We start from the raw sequence: 18,638 nt of genomic DNA, 5'->3' as shown, positions 1-18,638 counted from the left end.
GCAGCCAAGGCCCCCAGCCCGCGAGGGCTCTAGAGTCCGGGGCCGAGATGGGCCAAGGCTCCCAGTCCCGGAGGAGCCGCAGCCGAGGCTCCCACTCCCGGAGGAGCCGCAGCCGAGGCTCCCAGTCCCGGAGGAGCCGCAGCCGAGGCTCCCAGTCCCGGAGGAGCCGCAGCCGAGGCTCCCAGTCCCGGAGGAGCCGCAGCCGAGGCTCCCACTCCCGGAGCCGCAGTCGAGGCTCCCGCCCGCGGAGGAGCCGCCACCGAGGCTCCCACTCCTGGAGGAGCCGCCACCGAGGCTCCCGCTCCCGGAGGAGCCGCCACCGAGGCTCCCGGCCCCGGAGGAGCCGCAGCCGAGGCTCCCACTCCCGGAGGAGCCGAAGCTCCCAGGCTAGGAGGGGTCGAAGCCCAGTTCCTAAGCCGCGCGGGAACCAGAGCCCCCAAACCGCGTGGGAAGCCGGGACTCCCCAGCCCGGGACAGTCCAGCCCCGCATCGGCGCGGGGGGCTCGGGCTCCCGACTCTGGGACCACGGAGATTCCCGGCTTTGGGGATGCAGAGAGGCCGGGGCCCAGGAGTGCGGAGACGCCCGACCCCCGGGGCGCGCAGACTCTCGGGCCCGGTGGCCCCGAGGCTCCCGGCCCGGGGACGGTGGCCGCCCCGAGCCCGGCGAGGAGCCGGGCCCTTCGACCGCACGGGATGGCCAGCTCCCCAGTGCTAGCCCGGACCGACCCGGCTCGGAAGACCAGGCCTCAGCTTCGGTAAGTCCGGAAGAGGAGAGCATCCCTACACCCTCACGGAGGGAACCGGGGCCACCCGGCACCTTACTGATTTTCCTTTTCGGAGCAGGGACCGGTTCCCGCCCTGAAAAACCACCTGCCCCGAGCCCCAGATGCTAAGAGCCGCATGACCAGTAACTCATTATTAGCACTGTAGCGACTAATCGATGTAGGGTGATTGCCATCGTTCACTCGATCATATTTATTGAGTGCTCACTGTGTGCAGGGCACTGTATTAAGCGCTTGAGAGACTACTTTACAATAAGCGGACACATTCCCTGTCCACCACGGGCTTAGGATCTAGAAAGGGGGAAGGGCCGGGATCTGATCATTGCAGGCGGGTACCCTCTCTCGTCCAGCAAATCTTAATGGTCATGGGTGGTTGTCTTGATCTCGATTTGGTCTTGGTCTTGGTTTCAAGACAAGGTTGTCTTGAGTTTGCAATTTCCTCGTCTACGTTGGCCAGAGAAAATAAAACCCCGAGACAGCAGTTAATTATGTGGCTGCCGGTGAAGATGCAGGATCCAGGCGGGTGTAGTGCCTTGGATTTTAAGGGGTGGGGTGTGGGGGGAGGAGGGAGAAAAGAAAATTGCACTACGATGAACCAAATGACCATTTCTTTGTCCTCTCCTCCGAACCCCAGTCTCCTAAAGCAGCATGCAGATTTAACACGTGCACCGTGCTCCGTGCTCACGGGTAGTTTACAGTGTAATGGCGGCACTTATATTGGGGTTTTTTAAATAAGCCTCTGGTTTCTGTTATGGTCAAGTGACATCATAATACATCCCAACCTTTTTTAGTTCACTAAGCACCTCAGTATGCCCCTCCTCCAATCCCCCCCCCCCCCCCCCCCCCCCCCCCCCCCCCCCCCCCCGGCAGGTACTTATTCACACATCTTTAAACTCTGTTTAATTCTGTTAAACCCCTATTTGAAATTTATTTTAGTGTCTGTCTCCCTCATTAGCTCTGTCAGGGCAGGCATATTGTCTAACAACTGCATTGTATTCTCCCCGGAAGTCCAGAGGCCTCACTGGAAAACAGTGTACTAGGGAATAGTAAAATCGATAGCCTCCCTTACCATCCAGATTGTTTTAACAACTTTTGCTGGGATTGTGTGAGACTATCGTACAAGTACTAATTAATTCCTATCAGCTCTTAGATCACAAAGCTGCTCGAGAACATGGCAGGAGTGTCAGCCTGGCCGAGAACTGTAGTGGCTTTCAAAGAGGCCATTCCAAGAAATACTGTTTTGCTGATCCCCAGATCCGGGTTCTCTTAATGAAGAATTAAATACATGGTCCCACTGAGGAGGATTGCCAGTCAATCCACCGACGATTTTTGATGTTTCCCATGTGACTGCAGGCCATTTAACGTATTTTTAACCTTTTCCCCGGCAGCCTCTGGTTCCCTTCGATCAATCAGTGATATTTATTGAGCGCTTGCTTTGTGCAGAGCACTGTGTAAGAGCTCGGGAGAGTACCGTAAAGCAAAGGTGAAAGAAAAATCCCCCTCCCACAGCAAGCTGTAACAGATACGGGGGGAGAGAGCTAGACTTTTTCACTTTTTGATCTTCTGGGCACACCATCCATACCTAGTGCTTTCGGTTGTTCTAAACTCTGGTGTTAAAAAAAGACTAACAATCAATCAATGGTATTTATTGAGTGCTTACTGTGTGCAGAGCAGATTATAGCATGTAGAACCCAAGGTGCATATAGTCGAGACCAAAAAGTTCAGTCTCTCTCTCCCTAGAGAACACAGTGCCATACAGTCCTTTAGACTGTAAGCTCGCTGTGGGCAGGGAATATGTCCCTTATTGTTATACGGTACTTTCCCAAGCGCTTAGTACAGTGCTCCGCACACAGTCAGGGCTCAATAAATGCTAATGAATGAATGAATAAATTTGATTGAATGAAATGTGATCGAATAAGTAGTCACCACCTCCTGTCCTGGTGATCAAAATCCCATCAACCCATCCATCTCTTCCCACCCTGTTGGTGTTTTCAAGAGAAGAAATATGACTCATGAGCGTATTATTATTATTACTGCCTGTGAATAGTGATCGTGTCTACTAACCCTGTTGTGTTGGACTCTCCCAAGTGCTTAGTATAGTGCTTTGCACACAGTTAGTGGCAAGAGCATGGGTTTGGGAATCAGGGCACGTGGGTTCTAATCCCAGCTCTGCCGCTTGTCTGCTGTGTGACCTTGGGCAAGTCACTTCACTTCTCTGTGCCTCAGTTACCTCATCTGTAAAATGGGGATTAAGACTGTGAGCCCCACGTGGGACAACCTGATTACCTTGTATCCACCCCAGTGCTTAGAACAGTGCTTGGCACATAATAAGCACTTAACAAAAGCCATAATTGTTAAGAAATACCATTGATCGATCGATTGATTGCTGAGCACTGTACCAAGGACTTGGGTAGATACAAAATAAACAGTTCAAACACAGTCTCTGGGCCACAGTCTCACTGGGAGAGGGTGGACACATATTAAATAGGGAAAAAAATGACAACCAACAATAAATTCAAACAAGACGAGCATATTTTTAAATGTAACAATTAGAAATTCACATCACTGAAATAAGTAGTTGGGAAGCAGCATGGCCTCGTGGGTAGAGCACGGGCCAGAGAGTCGGTGGACATGGGTTCAAATCCCAGCTCTGCCACTTGTATGTCGGGTGACCTTGGGTAAGACATTTAACTTCTCTGCACCTCATTTACCTCATCTGTAAAATGGAGATTAAGACTGTAAACCCCACGTGGGACGTGGACTGTTCAACCTCGATTAGCTTGTATCTACCCCAGTGTTTAATACAGTGCCTGACACATAATAAGTGCTTAACAAATACCATTTTTAAAAAAATAGTTAAAACAGTATGTGGAGGGGGATAGTCTACAGATGTCTCTTTACTCCTGGGCTTTACAGCCCTGTCATAAATTGCCACAACCTTCCCAGTGTCCTAGAGACCCTATACCTTGTGATGGTGAGAAGACTTTTAGATAGGGAGCCCCTTGAGGGCCAGAGACCATTTCTAATTCCCCCCAGAACACACACACCATCACCACCATGTATTCATTCTCACCGCTTAGTACAATGCTCTGCACAGAGTAAGCACTTAATAAATGCTATTGCTACTATATAGATTTCCAGTTTCTGCCCACCCTCTGCTTCTCTGGGGTTGTGGGGCTTTGCTCCCTTGGTGTCAGACGGGAGGGGGAAGCCTTTTTTGTGTTGGTGTGTTGGTGTCGCAGCACTTTTTTTCACTTTTCACTTTTGCCTCTTTGACTCATTTTCTGGAAGCTTCTGCTCAAGAGCTCCTTTCTGGGGCCTCTGTCACAACTACCTCCCAGGTTCCTGTTGCTATGCAGTATTATCTGAGGCTTTGTTTTACAGCATTTCTGAGTCCTTTTTTTTAGAAAAAGCTGACCACCATCCTGCAGCAATTAATCTATGTTTTAGGTTGATATATAAAATGGTATTTCTGAAATACAGTAACTAGATGGTAAAAAATGCACGACTCACCTTGCAAATTCTTTAGATAGTAAAGATATGATTTTTTTCAATTATAAATTGAAACTGGTTGAGTGAGAGAGGAGATGCAGTAGAAGATTTTTTTTTTTCTGTGACTCTTTCAGGACCTCATTTGTTAGGCTAGAAGTTCCTCACCGTCATTTCACCCCTGGCCAGCGGGCCTATTCTTGCCGGTCCAAAACAGAAGCATGTCCTGGCTACAGCTCTGGAAAGGCTTTGGGGTTCGTTCATTCGTTCAGTCATATTTATCGAGCGCTTACTGTGCAATCTAGAGGGAGAGACAGACATTAATATAGATAAATAAATAGGTGCTGGCTCCTAGCCATGCCCCTGAACTTCTGGCAGTGCATTCAGTTGTGCCCTAACATGGTGTTTTCACTACACACCTTGACCAGAATGTCTTTGGGGAACCTTCAACTGACAACACGAGCCCGTTTGAATAGAATGCCCTGCGGTGTTAGAAGAAGTGGTTTGTGCACATGTGCACAGTGTCCAAACAGTGGAGTATTGCAGTTGAACACATGACTTTACAAGAATATAATCCCTGTGTTATGGGAAAACGGAGACTCTGAGTCCCCACGTGGGACAGGGACTGTGTCCAACCTGATTTTCTTGGATCCACCCCAGCGCTTAGTACAGTGCCTGGCACATAGTGAGCGCTTAACAAATGCCATAAATATTATTATTACATTCTTTTTGGATACATTTTTAAAGGTGAAACGTAGTTATTGGCCACCCTGCTTTTTAGGGCCCTTTATTTTCACACATATGAAAAAGGCAAATTTGAAAACGTAATATTGGTACTAAACCAGATAACTCGATATAGATTAGCATATTTTGGACCCAGCATCAGAAGGACTAATTCTCTGGAGAAGACACTCATGCTAGGAAAAGTCCAGGGAACACGTGGAAGAGGCAGACCGGTAGCTAGCTGGATAGAGACCATAGCGACAATAATGGAAGAACCGTTAGAAGGGTTGCAGATTACGGCAGAGGACAGGACCTTCTGGAGAAAGTATATTCCGCTATGATTCGGAAATGACTCAATGGCACATAATAATAATAATAAAATATTGGTATCATCTGGGAGGAGCTGGGAGGCCAGGGGGTGCGTGGCTCAGTGGAAAGATCACAGGTTTAGGAGTCAGAGATCATGCGTTCTAATCCCGGCTCCGCCACCTGTCAGCTGTGTGACTTGGGCAAGTCACTTAACTTCTCGGTGCCTCAGTTCCCTCATCTGTAAAATGGGGATTAAGACTGTGAGCCTCTCCTGGGACAACCTGATTGCCCTGCATCTACCCCAGTGCTTAGAATAGTGCTCGGCACATAGTAAGCGCTAACAAATACCAACATTATTAAAAGCCTTTCCCTCCTCTCCATCGCCCCAGAGCCATGATCTTCCCCATTGCTGGAGTCCACTGTGTCTCCCTCTTGGCCAGTCGATCATGACAATTGTTAGTTACCATGCCCACGCACCATCACAGACCAACAATTACCACATACAGAGCTCTCAGTCCAAAACAAAGTCTATCTTTACTGAAGGGCCATCAATCAGTCATTGGTATTTATTGATCACTTATGTGCAGAGCACTGTACTGGGCGCTTGGGAGAGTACGATATAACAGAAATAACAGGCACGTTCCCCGCCCACCAGAAATTTACATCTTACAGTCCAGAGGACCCAGAAGGCAGAACCCTGGCCTAGCAAAGATCCCACCCTTTTACTAATAACCAAACTCTCCCACAAATTAACCATTCATTCATTCATTCATTCATTCAATCAATCATAATTATTAAGCACTTACTGCGTACAGAGCACTGTACTGAGCGCTTGGGAAGGTACAGTACAATAAACAGTGACATTCCCTGCCCACAACAAGCTCACAGGCTAGAGTGGGGGAGACAGACATCAATACAAATAAATAAAATGACAGATAGATACATAAGTGCTGTGGGGCTGGGAGTGGGGAGGAAGAGCAAAGGGAGCAAATCGGGGCCACACAGAAGGGAGTGGGAGATGAGGAAAAGTGGGGTTTAATCTGGGAAGGCCTTAATTCCTTCCTTTTATTTTACACACCCTTTTTCCCCTCCGACCCAATTCAGGGTCATCTGTGCTTGCCCGAATTCTCCATTGCTTTCCACACCCCTTCAAGCACTGCAGCCTCTGAGGTTTAATAGAGTTCCATGAAGTTCAGCTTGCCGGTCAGCAGCCATTCGTACTTCCAAGATGTGGTTACCCTCAGAACTTACTTGTCAGTTTTTCTCAAATCAGCAGCCGCTGCCAGTTACTATTCATGATTGCAAGTTTCTTTTGAGTTTCTGTCCAATCAGTTTTGGGGTGTTTTGGTACCCTCTGTGACCCCTGTCCCCATCCCCTCTCAAATTTCTGTCATGGGAGCTTCCTAATGGGCCTGGGAGCAACCTGGTACCTGCCGGCAGTAACAGGGAGTGCTATAAACTAGAGAGATTTAAAACTAAGTGCCTCCACCTGACTTTTTTTTCTAGACTCTCTAACTTTGTACAAAGCAAGCCCACGTCTCCCTGTGTGAAAAAGGCATGTAAGTCTAGCTGTGTGATATTACGTGGGGCAAAGGCATCATAAGCATATACATTGCTGCTACAGTCCTGTTATTGCCCTTTTTCCTCCCATAATCTTCTGCGCGGTCCTCTGTCCCACAGGCCAGTTGGGCCTATTGAAAGCTGGAATGTATGCTTGTAGCGCCCTGAACGTACCATAAATTTAGCAGACTTGATCAACCAGTCAGTCAGGGGTATTTATTGAGTGCTTACTGTTGGCAGAGCACTACTAAGCGCTTGGGAAAGTACAGTGAGTTGGTAGATGCAATCCCTGCCCACAAGAAGTTTACAGACTACAGGGGAGACTGACATTAAAATGAATTACAGATAAGGGAAATAGTAGACTATAAGGAAATGTACATAAGTGCAATGGGACTGGAGTGAGTATCAAGTAGAAATAGCATGGCCTAGTGGAAAGAGTCCAGGCCTGGGAGTCAGAGGACCTGGGTTCTAATTCTGGCTCTGACAATTGCCTGCCCTGTGACCTCGGGTGAATCACTCTATCTTCTCCATTCCTTAGATTTCCTGTTCTCCCTCGTACTCAGACGGTTGAGCCCCATGTGGGACGGGGACTGTGTCCAACCTAATTAACTTGTATCTTCCCTAGCACTTAGAACAGTGATTGACACATAGTAAGCACTTATAAAAAGGGGTACACAGCCAAGTGCCTTGGAGATGCGGAGGGGAGCCCGGATAGGGGAAATGAGGGCTTAGTCAAGGAAGGCCTTTAGGGGGAGATGTGATTTGAGGGGGTTGGGGGGTGTATAATAATAATAATTATTATGGTATTTGTTAAATGCTTACCATGTGCCAGGCACTGTTCTAAACGCTGGCACTATCAGCTACTGCAGGACAATCGCTCTTTGGGCCACCAGACCCCACCCTCCACGAGTACCGTGGGGAGAGGCAGGAGTGCCATTTTGGACTCTGGCAGGAAGGGCAGCAAGAGCTAGAACTCAGGGTTGTCTGTAGAAGTGGGAATGAAGGAATAGCAAAAGATTGAGTAAGGCAAGTTGGGGGAGCTAGCAGTAGCGGCGGCTATGCTTGGCTGCTGCTGTCACTCACCGCCCTAAACAAACTTTGCCTGGCTCCATGCCTAGTAGCATGCCTCTGTGTGTCTGCCAGTGTGAGTGTGTTTGTGTTTGTGCCTGTGACACAGGCACCAACTTCATAGAGTGAGAGGGGCTCTCCCGCCCAGATTCTTGGCACCGTTAGCTCCACCTTCACAGCTTTTCGGGCCAGGCAAACCACCAGAGAAAACCTACCCTGCCCCTTGAGCTGGAAAGAAACCAGAGGTAGAGCCAAGATGGCAGCGTATCCGCTTATAATAATAACTATTATTATTATTATGATACTTGCTAAGCGCTTACTATCTTCCAAGCACTGTTCTAAGCGCTGGGGTAGATACAAGCTAATCATGTTAGAAACAGTCCCTGTACGACATGGGGCTCACACTCTTAATCTCCATTTTACGGATGAGGTAACTGAGGCCCAGAGAGGTGAAGTGACTTGCCCAAGGTCACACATCAGACATGTGGCAGAGCTGGGATTAGAACCCAGGTCCTTTGGACTCCCAGACCCTTCTGACTCCCAGGCCCGTGCTCTATCACACTGCTTATCATCCCCAGCTGGCAAGACCCAGACCCAGGACCTGGGTTTCCATTGAACTCATCAGGCTCAGGGGCCAGACTGGAGATTCCTCTCGGTCCTGGAGCTGGGTGGACGGGCAGATTACAGCCACTGCAGCTTCGGGCCTGGGGGACGAGAGGAACGTCGGGCTCTGCCCCAGAGCCCGGTGAGGAGGAGGAGATAGAGGCAGCGGGGCAGGTAGAGTAAGCTCGTTCACTCATCGAGCCCCTACTCTGCACAGGGCACTGTATTAGCTGTTGGAGAAAGTGCACTAGAAGGAAGAGAAATGGTTCCTGCTTTCAAGTGCCCTCTTACCTTCCTCTCTCTTTCCTCCCACTCCTTTCTTCCCCTTCCTTTTTTGATTCCCTCTTCTTCCCTCTCTCCCCTATCCTCCCTTTCTCCCTGTCTTCCCTCTCCCCCTATTTCTCCCCCTCTTTGCCCTGCCCACTCAGGGCTCCACCACAGGTTTTTTCCTGCACTCAAAATGTAAATAATCATGTACATATCTTTAAATTACCTTTAAAGTATTTATTATTATAAATGACTTATTCAAATTAATGTCCATCTCCCCATCTACTCTCTAAACCCATTATGGGCAGGGAACGTGTCCGCTAATTCTGTTGGATTGTACTCTCCCTCGTGTTCTGCACATAGTAAGTGCTCAGTAAATATCATTGATTGATTGATTACCCCTGGACTGGGCAAGGGTTTGTCTCCCCTCTCACTGCCTCTGCTTCTATGTTTCCCTTTCCCTCGTTTTTTCATCTCATTCCCTGCCCCGCCTGCAAGTATGTCTGACCTTTTGGCCCCTTCCCTGCAAGCCTTTCCAAATTTCTCACTCTGAGCTACAGAAAATCTGTTTCATCCATTTGCTCTACTGTCCTCTCCCAAGTGCTTAGTACAGTGCTCTGCACACAGTAAGCGCTCAATAAATGCATTGAATGAATGAATGATTTTGTATGAGCTATACACTTTTATATTATCAGTTCCTTTAGATATTCAAAAAAGTCCTCCTCTGGGCTTTAATTATTAGAATAAGTTTGCACTTCTTAACGTATAATCATAGCCTCCCTTTCATTTGTACAAAATGAGTTTCGGAAACAGTGCTTTCCTATGACATTTTGAGTCATTTCCTCAGAGTTGTGATCAACAGCTCCCTGGGCTGATGGGATGTAGGAAACATTATCACCTCAAATCTTTTCTTTATTTCATTAATGATAGAAATATCTTTAACAGCCATTATTGTTTTCCCTGACTTGTGCTGCTGTATACTGTACATCAAAAACTGCAATATAATATAGAACTTTTTCATTCCTAAGGTTCAGAAGTTGATTCTTGGTGTATTTATGATTTAGGGTGAAACAGCAGTTAGGCACCTTTGGAAAATTTATGTCTTAACAGACTTTAAATTGGTTAAACGTGGCCTAGTGATAAGGGTATGGGCCTGGGAATCAGGAGACCTGGGTTCTAGTCCTGGCTTCTCCACTTGCTTGCTGGGTGACCTTGGGCAAGTCATTTAACTTCTCTGTACCTCTGTTTCATCATTTCTTAAATGGGGATCAAAAACCTACTTTCCCTCCCTCTTGGATTGTAAAACCTGTGTAGGTCAGGGACTGTATCAAATCTGATGGGGGAAGAGCGATGTTTGGTGGATTTGAGGAGTGAGGGCGTTTCACCATGGTATCAAGCTTTTCCCATGTTCTTCCTTACAGCTTGCCACTAGATACGGTAAAGTAGGATAGACTTAGGGGTTGGGAAGAATTTGAACTTTCTTCGGTTTTGCCCCTAATTATTGGATCTCCTCACTAATTCCACTGAGATTGTCCCCACTGTTAAATCTGGTCAGGGATCCAGCAACTGTCTGTTTTCTCTCTCTCTCACCCCTACGTGATTATCTCACCCCTTAGCAACTCGGGTCCGTTCCTTTGCTTGACATTGAATGAACCATTCCACCCTTTCGTGTGTTTGTGTGCGCTCATGATGTCATGTTTAATGCCGTGCCTCCGGGCTAACGCTTGTGACACCATGTGTGTCTTCTTGTCTGGCATCGCCGAGGGCCATACATGGCCTCCTTAATGTCTGGGGATACTGAGAAGAACAAAAATGTGCTCAGGACCATCTGCACTGAATAAAAGATTCAATGTGTGAATGATTGGGGATATAGATGCCATTGTGTGTGAGGGAGAGGTGGCGCTTGCTGGTTGTCGGGTTGGAGACCTCACTCTCCAGGAAGCCATTGCAGCGCCCCGAAGAGTGGGTTCCTACTAGGTGGCAAATAACCTTCCTAAACCTCATCTATTGTATTTGAGTGTTGGGCCATCCATTGCCATCCTTAGCACTTAACTCTGCACTCAATTCTCCTATAACGTGAGGCAAGCCTTCTGCTCTGCACGTAGTAAGCACTCAATAAATAACATTGGTTTATTTCCTAAACCCTTGTTTCCTCTTTCATTCATTCATTCAATAGTATTTATTGAGCGCTTACTATGTGCAGAGCACTGTACTAAGCGCTTGGGATGAACAAGTCGGCAACAGATAGAGACAGTCCCTGCCGCTTGACGGGCTTACAGTCTAATCGGGGGAGACGGACAGACAAGAACAATGGCACTAAACAGCGTCAAGGGGAAGAACATCTCGTAAAAACAGTGGCAACTAAATAGAATCAAGGCGATGTACAATTCATTAACAAAATAAATAGGGTAACGAAAATATATACAGTTGAGCGGACGAGTACAGTGCTGTGGGGATGGGAAGGGAGAGGTGGAGGAGCAGAGGGAAAAGGGGAAAATGAGGCTTTAGCTGCGGAGAGGTAAAGGGGGGATGGCAGAGGGAGTAGAGGGGGAAGAGGAGCTCAGTCTGGGAAGGCCTCTTGGAGGAGGTGATTTTTAAGTAAGGTTTTGAAGAGGGAAAGAGAATCAGTTTGGCGGAGGTGAGGAGGGAGGGCGTTCCAGGACCGCGGGAGGACGTGACCCAGGGGTCGACGGCGGGATAGGCGAGACCGAGGGACAGCGAGGAGGTGGGCGGCAGAGGAGCAGAGCGTGCGGGGTGGGCGGTAGAAAGAGAGAAGGGAGGAGAGGTAGGAAGGGGCAAGGTGATGGAGAGCCTTGAAGCCTAGAGTGAGGAGTTTTTGTTTGGAGCGGAGGTCGATAGGCAACCACTGGAGTTGTTTAAGAAGGGGAGTGACACGCCCAGATCGTTTCTGCGGGAAGATGAGCCGGGCAGCGGAGTGAAGAATAGACCGGAGCGGGGCGAGAGAGGAGGAAGGGAGGTCAGAGAGAAGGCTGACACAGTAGTCTAGCCGGGATATAACGAGAGCCCGTAATAGTAAGGTAGCCGTTTGGGTGGAGAGGAAAGGGCGGATCTTGGCGATATTGTAGAGGTGAAACCGGCAGGTCTTGGTAACGGATAGGATGTGTGGGGTGAACGAGAGGGACGAGTCTACTCCGTCTCCCTTCTGTGTCACCCTTGCACTTGTATTTGTTTCCCTTTATTCACCCCACTGCCCTTCTGTGTGTGTCCATAATTTATTTTAATGTCCGTCTCCCCTCTAGACTATAAGCTCCCTGTGGGCAGGGAACATGTCTACCGAATCTGTTATATTGTACTCTCCCAAGTGCTCAATACAGTGCTCTGCACACAGTAAGTGCTCAACTCTACCCCAACGCTTAGTACAGTGCCTGGCGCCCAATAAATACCACTGATTGATGGATTGATTGATTGCCGCACCTCATGCTAGTACTCAGGTATTCGGCCCATGCACGAGTAATTTCTTTGATAGCACAGCGCCCTGAGCGCACACAGGCTCACGCTGTCAGAATCGTAAGCTCGTTGTGGGCAGGGAACTTGTCTGTTTATTGTGACATTGTACTTTCCCAAGTGCTTAGTACAGTGCTCTGCACATGGTAAGTGTTCAATAAAGAGGATTGAATGAATGAATGATCCAAAATGCCGATTTGAAAACAGATGTTTTGGCAGAACTGAGCGAATACTGGGTTTGCATACTCCCCTCCTCTTATTTACTCTTATTATAGAGAAGCAGCGTGGCTCAGTGGAAAGAGCCTGGGCTTGGGAGTCAGAGGTGATGGGTTCAAATCCCAGCTCAGCCACTGGTCAGCTGTGTGACTTTGGGCAAGTCACTTAACTTCTCTGTGCCTCAGTTACCCAATCTGTAAAATGGGGATTAAGACTGTGAGCCCCACGTGGGACAACCTGATCACCCTGTATCCTTACCAGTGCTTAGAACAGTGCTTTGCACATAGTAAGTGCTTAACAAATGCTATCATTATTATTATTCAGCTTCCATACTTTTGTCATTATCAGTTGTGTCTCTAGTTTTCCTTATCCTTCCACTGAATGCAAACAATTTATGTCTGCCTGTCTCCCTCGTTAGATTGTCAGCTCCTCCAGGATGGTAACAGTGTCTTATGGCTCTATTGAACTCTTGCAAGCATTTAGTACAATACAGTCTCCACACCGCAGTTGCTCGATAAATATTACTGAATGCATAAAACATCTATCAGGTGTCTGCCGGAAAATTCTAAGTCCTGAAGCTGCCAGTCTAGCCTTGTTCATATTTACGACATACCTTTCTTTCCTGTCCCTTCCTTTTGTCTCCCTTCTCTCTCCCCCACCCCCAACTTATCTTCTTTCCACTGTTCCATCATCTCCTGTTGTTGGGAGGGTTCCAGTTCTAGAAGAGTGCTTCATTTAAGAGTTTATGAGAGAGTGATTAAATGCACTGTCATGGGTCCATATGCACTCATGATTGAGCGCTGTCTAAGTAAAATAAGAATTCTTTACATAGCAATTTTGAAAACTTCGCATTTCATTCTGCTGCTTTATTTTTAAAATCTCTTTGATCCATTTGCATGGGATAAATAACATTTCTTTGCTGCAGCTTCTTCTCATGAATACTGTTCTTTGTTCATCTGCCTTTTGGTCACACATTCTCTGGGTAGGAGGCATTAATCATGATTCAGATATTAATAAAAACAAATCTTGGCTGATGCTAACTATCTGATTTCCTTTTTTTCCATTTTATTTTGTTTTCCTGCACACATTTCTTTAGCTTGAAATGGCGATTGAAAACCTCCAAAAAAATGAAGGGATTACATCACACAAAAGCAGTTTACTCAACAGCCATGTAAGTTAATGTCTAACTTTTCAATCTTATCCTTGCATTCCATGTAGCATTCAGGGATATTTAATAAACCACTGACACGGGACTGGAAGTAGCGTAAGTCTTCTATTAGCTATTTTTCGAGAGCAGTCCTTTAAAAGAAATAGGAGTGGGCAAAATTTTATAACCAACTTAAATTTACTAAAACTAAGTGTATACGAGCATCATTTTTTCCACATTATTTTGAATGCATTGCCATGGAAATATTTAAAGATTCCTTGATAAATGTGTTGAGAAGTCGCTCCATTTTCCCTGTCATTTTTGCCAGTATCTCTGTATCATTTTCAGAGATGCTAGTTTTTTTTACCTCCTACAGCAGCAGCATTCCCCAGTGAATTATAACTATTCCTAGCAGAGTTAATAGCACATGGAGGGAAATATAATAGGGAACTAACCAGTAAACTACCTCTTTAAGGAAAAGGATAGGAGCTTTGATTCTATTCACTGTCCTCAGCTTTCCCAAGCAGTAAAGGAAGACTCTCCTTCTTCTAAGGACAGACAAATTATGTTTAGCATTTTGATAAGCCAGATAAGAATCTGTTGTAACCTGTCTTTTCTGGCTGAATGACCCTTAAGTGGGGAATAGTGTTTTTTCTGAGCTAAAAAATGAAAAAAATAAATAATAAAAATAGTTACCTTCGTTCAAATTGACCCCTCTTGTTGCCGTCCAGAGCCGTCCACACAGTGGGGTGATCGGTGAGTCCAAAGGGTGAACCCCTAAGCAGTAAAATGAAGCAGTGCCAGGAAGGGGAAGCAGTGTGGCCTAGAGGATAAAGCACAGGCCTAGGAGCCAAAGGACCTGGGTTCTATTCCCAGCTTCTCCACTGATCTGCTGGGTGACCCTGGGCAAGTCACTTCACTTCTCTGGGCCTCCATTTCCCCAACTGCAAAATGGGGATTTAACACCTCTTCTCCCTCCTACTTAGACTTGAGCTCTGTGCGACACAGGGTCTGTGTCTGACCTGATGAAATTGTATCTACCCCAACGCCTAGAACAGTGCTCGACACATAATAAGTGCTTAACAAATGCCATTTTTAAAAAAAAAAAAAGGTAGTGACTATGTGGTGCAAACAAACTCAGACCAATAAATTCCTCTTTCTTTATAAGGAAAAGGCTCTTATTTTTAAAGAACAGCTATGGAGTAAATCTAGAGTTTAATAACTAAAAGAGAAAAAAATAGATAAAATTACACAATCACATAATTTGAGGGAATTAGAGAACAAAGCTACTTTAGCTTGCTATTTAAAAAAAAAAATCACCGAGTATTCCCAAGAATACTTGTTGCAGAAACCAAATTATTTTTAAGAGAGAACTGCACAAGGGAAAGACTTTAGAAGGACCCAAACCACAGAGTGGCAGCTCTGTCTGGTGAAAATAAAAATGTCCATGAAAATATGCATTAGTCCCTTGTCTCTGTGAATGCAAATTAGCTTCTAATTGCCTAAAACTTTCCTTTTAAAGCCATGCTCTCTTTGGTTGCTTTCTTACTCATTTACTTCTCTATGCTTCATTTTGAGAGGGGGGAAAAAAAGTAATTCTATTTCATTTCACATTTAGGCTTTCACCCCAACATTTCATATTGGGTTTTTTTTTTCCAGGAATTGATTAAATACCATTATTTAGGGTTCCTTCCTGTGAGAAAGGAGGTTATGCATTTTGCAGGCTGGTTACTAGAAAAGACTGGATTGCTAGAGGCCTCCGGTTTGTTTTCGGGGCGAATATGGTTAGATTGTCTTCTACTCGCCTGGGCAGCCTGGAAATCAAGGTCCCTCCCCATTGTCTGGGGTGACTCCAGTAAAAAATCTGGGAATACTGTCCTGAGCGAGAGCCACCCCAATCCACTGCAACCACAAATTCTGGATTCCCCTGGCTTTCCGGGGAATAGAATGCTACGTTGGGCCACGGTTGCTGCTCCTGCCTCTCTGGATCGGGAAGGTGGGCCTGGCCTGGCCTCTGGACCTCCCTTTCGGCCTGAAGCAGGGTTGGCAGGGCAAGTTGTGGGGAGAATGTGCTGAGGGAGGGGAGCAGGTGAGAGGTTAGATAAATGGAGCCCTAGTCAGGACTGGCAGTCTGATACCTTGTAGAGAGCCGGTTCGTCCACTTGTTGGCATCTACTGCACGCAGAAGCAGCGTGGCTCAGCAGAAAGAGTCCGGGCTTGGGAGTCAGAGGTCGTGGGTTCTAATCCCGGATCTGCCACTTGTGAGCTATGTGACTTTGGGCAAGTCACTTACCTTCTCTGTGCCTCAGTTACCTCATCTATAAAATGGGGATGAAGTCTGTGAGCCCCATGTGGGACCACCCGCTTACCTTGTATCCCCCCAAGCGCTTAGAACAGTGCTTGGCACATAGTAAACGCTTAAATGCCATCATTATTATTACTGCTCCTGCTACAACTATGTAATAGTTACAGTACTGAGTGCTAAGCAGCATGGCCTAGTGGATAGAGCATGGGCCTGGATTCAGAAGGATCTGGGCTGTAAACCCAGCACCATCACTTGTCTGCTGTGTGACCTTGAGCAAGTGACTTCACTTCTCTCTGCTTCAGTTACCTGATCTGCGAAATGGGGATGAAGACTGTGAGCCCCATGTGGGACAGGGACTTTGTCCAACCTGATTAGTTTGTATCTACCCCAGTGCTTAGTTCAGGACCTGGCACGTAGTAAGCACTTAACAAATACCATAATAATGTGCTGAGCCCTGGGGTAGATGCAAGATGATCAGCTTGGACACAGTCCCCGTCCCACATAGGGCTCCCAGTCGTGAGAGTTAGGGAGAGAAAATAATAGGCTCTGAGGAGAGTGACGAAGAAAGTAGAATTATCTACTACTCATTGCCCTTGAGTTTGCAACCCAATATAGAAAAATCCAAGGGACAGAGAATCTAAAGAACATGGCGATGGGGCCAAAAAATGAATCGGGTTTTAATGAAAGGTGAGGTCAGGGAGTTTAAGAAAAAGTCAGTAATCAAATCACTCAATTAGTGGTATTTATTGAGCACTTACTGCTTGCAGAGCACGGTAATAAGTGCTTGGGAAAGTACAATTGATGTCTTGATGCCTGTTTACTTGTACTGATGTCTGTCTCTCCTCCTCTAATAACAATAATAATAATGTTGGTATTTGTTAAGCGCTTACTATGTGCAGAGCACTGTTCTAAGCGCTGGGGTAGACACAGGGTAATCAGATTGTCCCACGCGAGGCTCACAGTCTTCATCCCCATTTTACAGATGAGGTAACTGAGGCACGGAGAAATTAAGTGACTTGCCCACAGTCACACAGCTGACAAGTGGCGGAGCTGGGATTCGAACCCATGACCTCTGACTCCCAAGCCTGGGCTCTTTCCACTGAGCCACGCTGATTCTCTAGACTGTGAGCTCATTGTGGGCAGGGATTTCCTCTCTTTATTGCTGTATTGTACTTTCCCAAGCGCTTAGTACAGCGCTCTGCACACAGTTAACTCTCAGTAAATATGAATGAATGAATGAATGAATGAATGAATACAATTCATTAGAGTTGGTAGACACGATCCTACCCACAAGGAGCTTACAGTCTCCAGGGGGAGAATAAGTGAGGACCCCATGATCAAGAGGTTTAATTTGATTTCAGAGAGAATTAGAAGTGATCATAGAGTTTCCAGAAGTGTGTGTGTTGAGGGGGGAGGATGATCAATATTGAGTGCTTGATGAGGTGTGACCTTTCACACACTACTGACCAGGTTTTCACACCCAAGTCAGCACCCTACTGGGCATAAACTACCACATCCAGCTGAGCAGTAGCTCTCTATGTTCAAGGCAGAAGACTGTGTGCTCACTTCTCTCCGACCTAACTGGTCAGAGCAACAGGGATGGTGGGTATCTCTCTGTGTCTCTCTCTCCTCTCCTCCTTCCCTCCATATATGTGTATATAGTAATAATTATGGTATTTGTTAAGCGCTATGTATCAGGCACTGCACTACGTGCTGGGATGGATACAAGCAAATCGGGATGGAAACAGTACCCGTCCCACACGGGGCTCACATTCTCGATCCCTATTTCACAGATGAGGTAACAGGCCCAGAGAAGCGAAGTGACTTGCCCAGGGTCAGACAAATGGCAGAGCCGGAATTAGAACCCATGACCTTCCGACTCCCAGGCATATGCTCTATCCACTACACCACGTTGCTGCTTCTACGTGTGTATGTGTGTATATATGTTGGGTTCACACACAAAAAAAGGAATCAAGTCACAGCAACACAGCACAAGAGGTTCTTTATTGCAGTACAATTCAGATTTGGATGGGTGAGGACAGACAGAGTCTGTTGCCTTAAAAGTGAGCTAAAGTGGGAGAGGCAGTTAGTTGTGGTCCGTGGTGGACGTGGTGTTCCTCATGCCATCAACAAGATCCAATCAAATTTCGGAGTTCTCGATCACATGACCCAGTGGGTCCAATCAAGTGTGGCTGCAGTTAGCTTAACTGACGACAGGGGTGGGCGGGGCTGCAGCGTGACTAAGGAAAACAAGCTAGATGAAATACAAAATGGAGTCTGAAAACAAAATGGAGGAAAGCTGGTTAAGTTTGTTTCCACATTCGTATATACGTAGTTGAGTGTATATATGTACATTCATTCAATAGTATTTATTGAGCGCTTATTATGTGCAGAGCACTGTACTAAGCGCTTGGAATGTACAAATTGGTAACAGATAAAGACGGTCCCTGCCCTTTGACAGGCTTACAGTCTAGTCAGGGGAGACAGACAGACAAGAACAATGGCAATAAATAGAATCAAGGAGAAGAACATCTCATTAAAACAATAGCAAATAAATAGAATCAGGGTGATGTACATCTCATTAACAAAATAAATAGGGTAATGAAGATATATACAGTTGAGCGGACGTATATATGCACCCTTTGGGCTCCAAGAAGTCTCCCAGTGATCGGCACAATTGATGTGACTCACTGAGTCATTCATT

The 18,638-nt window shown here is 46.6% G+C and overlaps 1 protein-coding gene across 2 annotated transcripts in view; it reads left to right on the top strand.

Annotated features, from left to right (window-relative positions):
* RFX2 (regulatory factor X2) overlaps nucleotides 1-18,638 on the top strand; it is a 180,094-nt gene that overhangs the window by 103,090 nt on the left and 58,366 nt on the right. The window contains exon 7 of one of the 2 annotated variants that reach the window (XM_029051837.2): nucleotides 13,579-13,653. The exons of the other annotated variant lie outside the window; for it this stretch is intronic. Coding sequence (XP_028907670.1) covers nucleotides 13,579-13,653 — 75 coding nt within the window. The remainder of the gene's footprint in view (nucleotides 1-13,578; nucleotides 13,654-18,638) is intronic. 2 annotated transcript variants of the gene reach the window in all.

This window comes from Ornithorhynchus anatinus, chromosome X1 (assembly GCF_004115215.2).
Source record: "Ornithorhynchus anatinus isolate Pmale09 chromosome X1, mOrnAna1.pri.v4, whole genome shotgun sequence".
In the NCBI taxonomy this organism is placed as follows: domain Eukaryota; kingdom Metazoa; phylum Chordata; class Mammalia; order Monotremata; family Ornithorhynchidae; genus Ornithorhynchus; species Ornithorhynchus anatinus.
The sequence above is the reverse complement of the archived record's forward strand: the minus strand, read 5'-3'. Positions and strand labels throughout refer to the sequence as shown.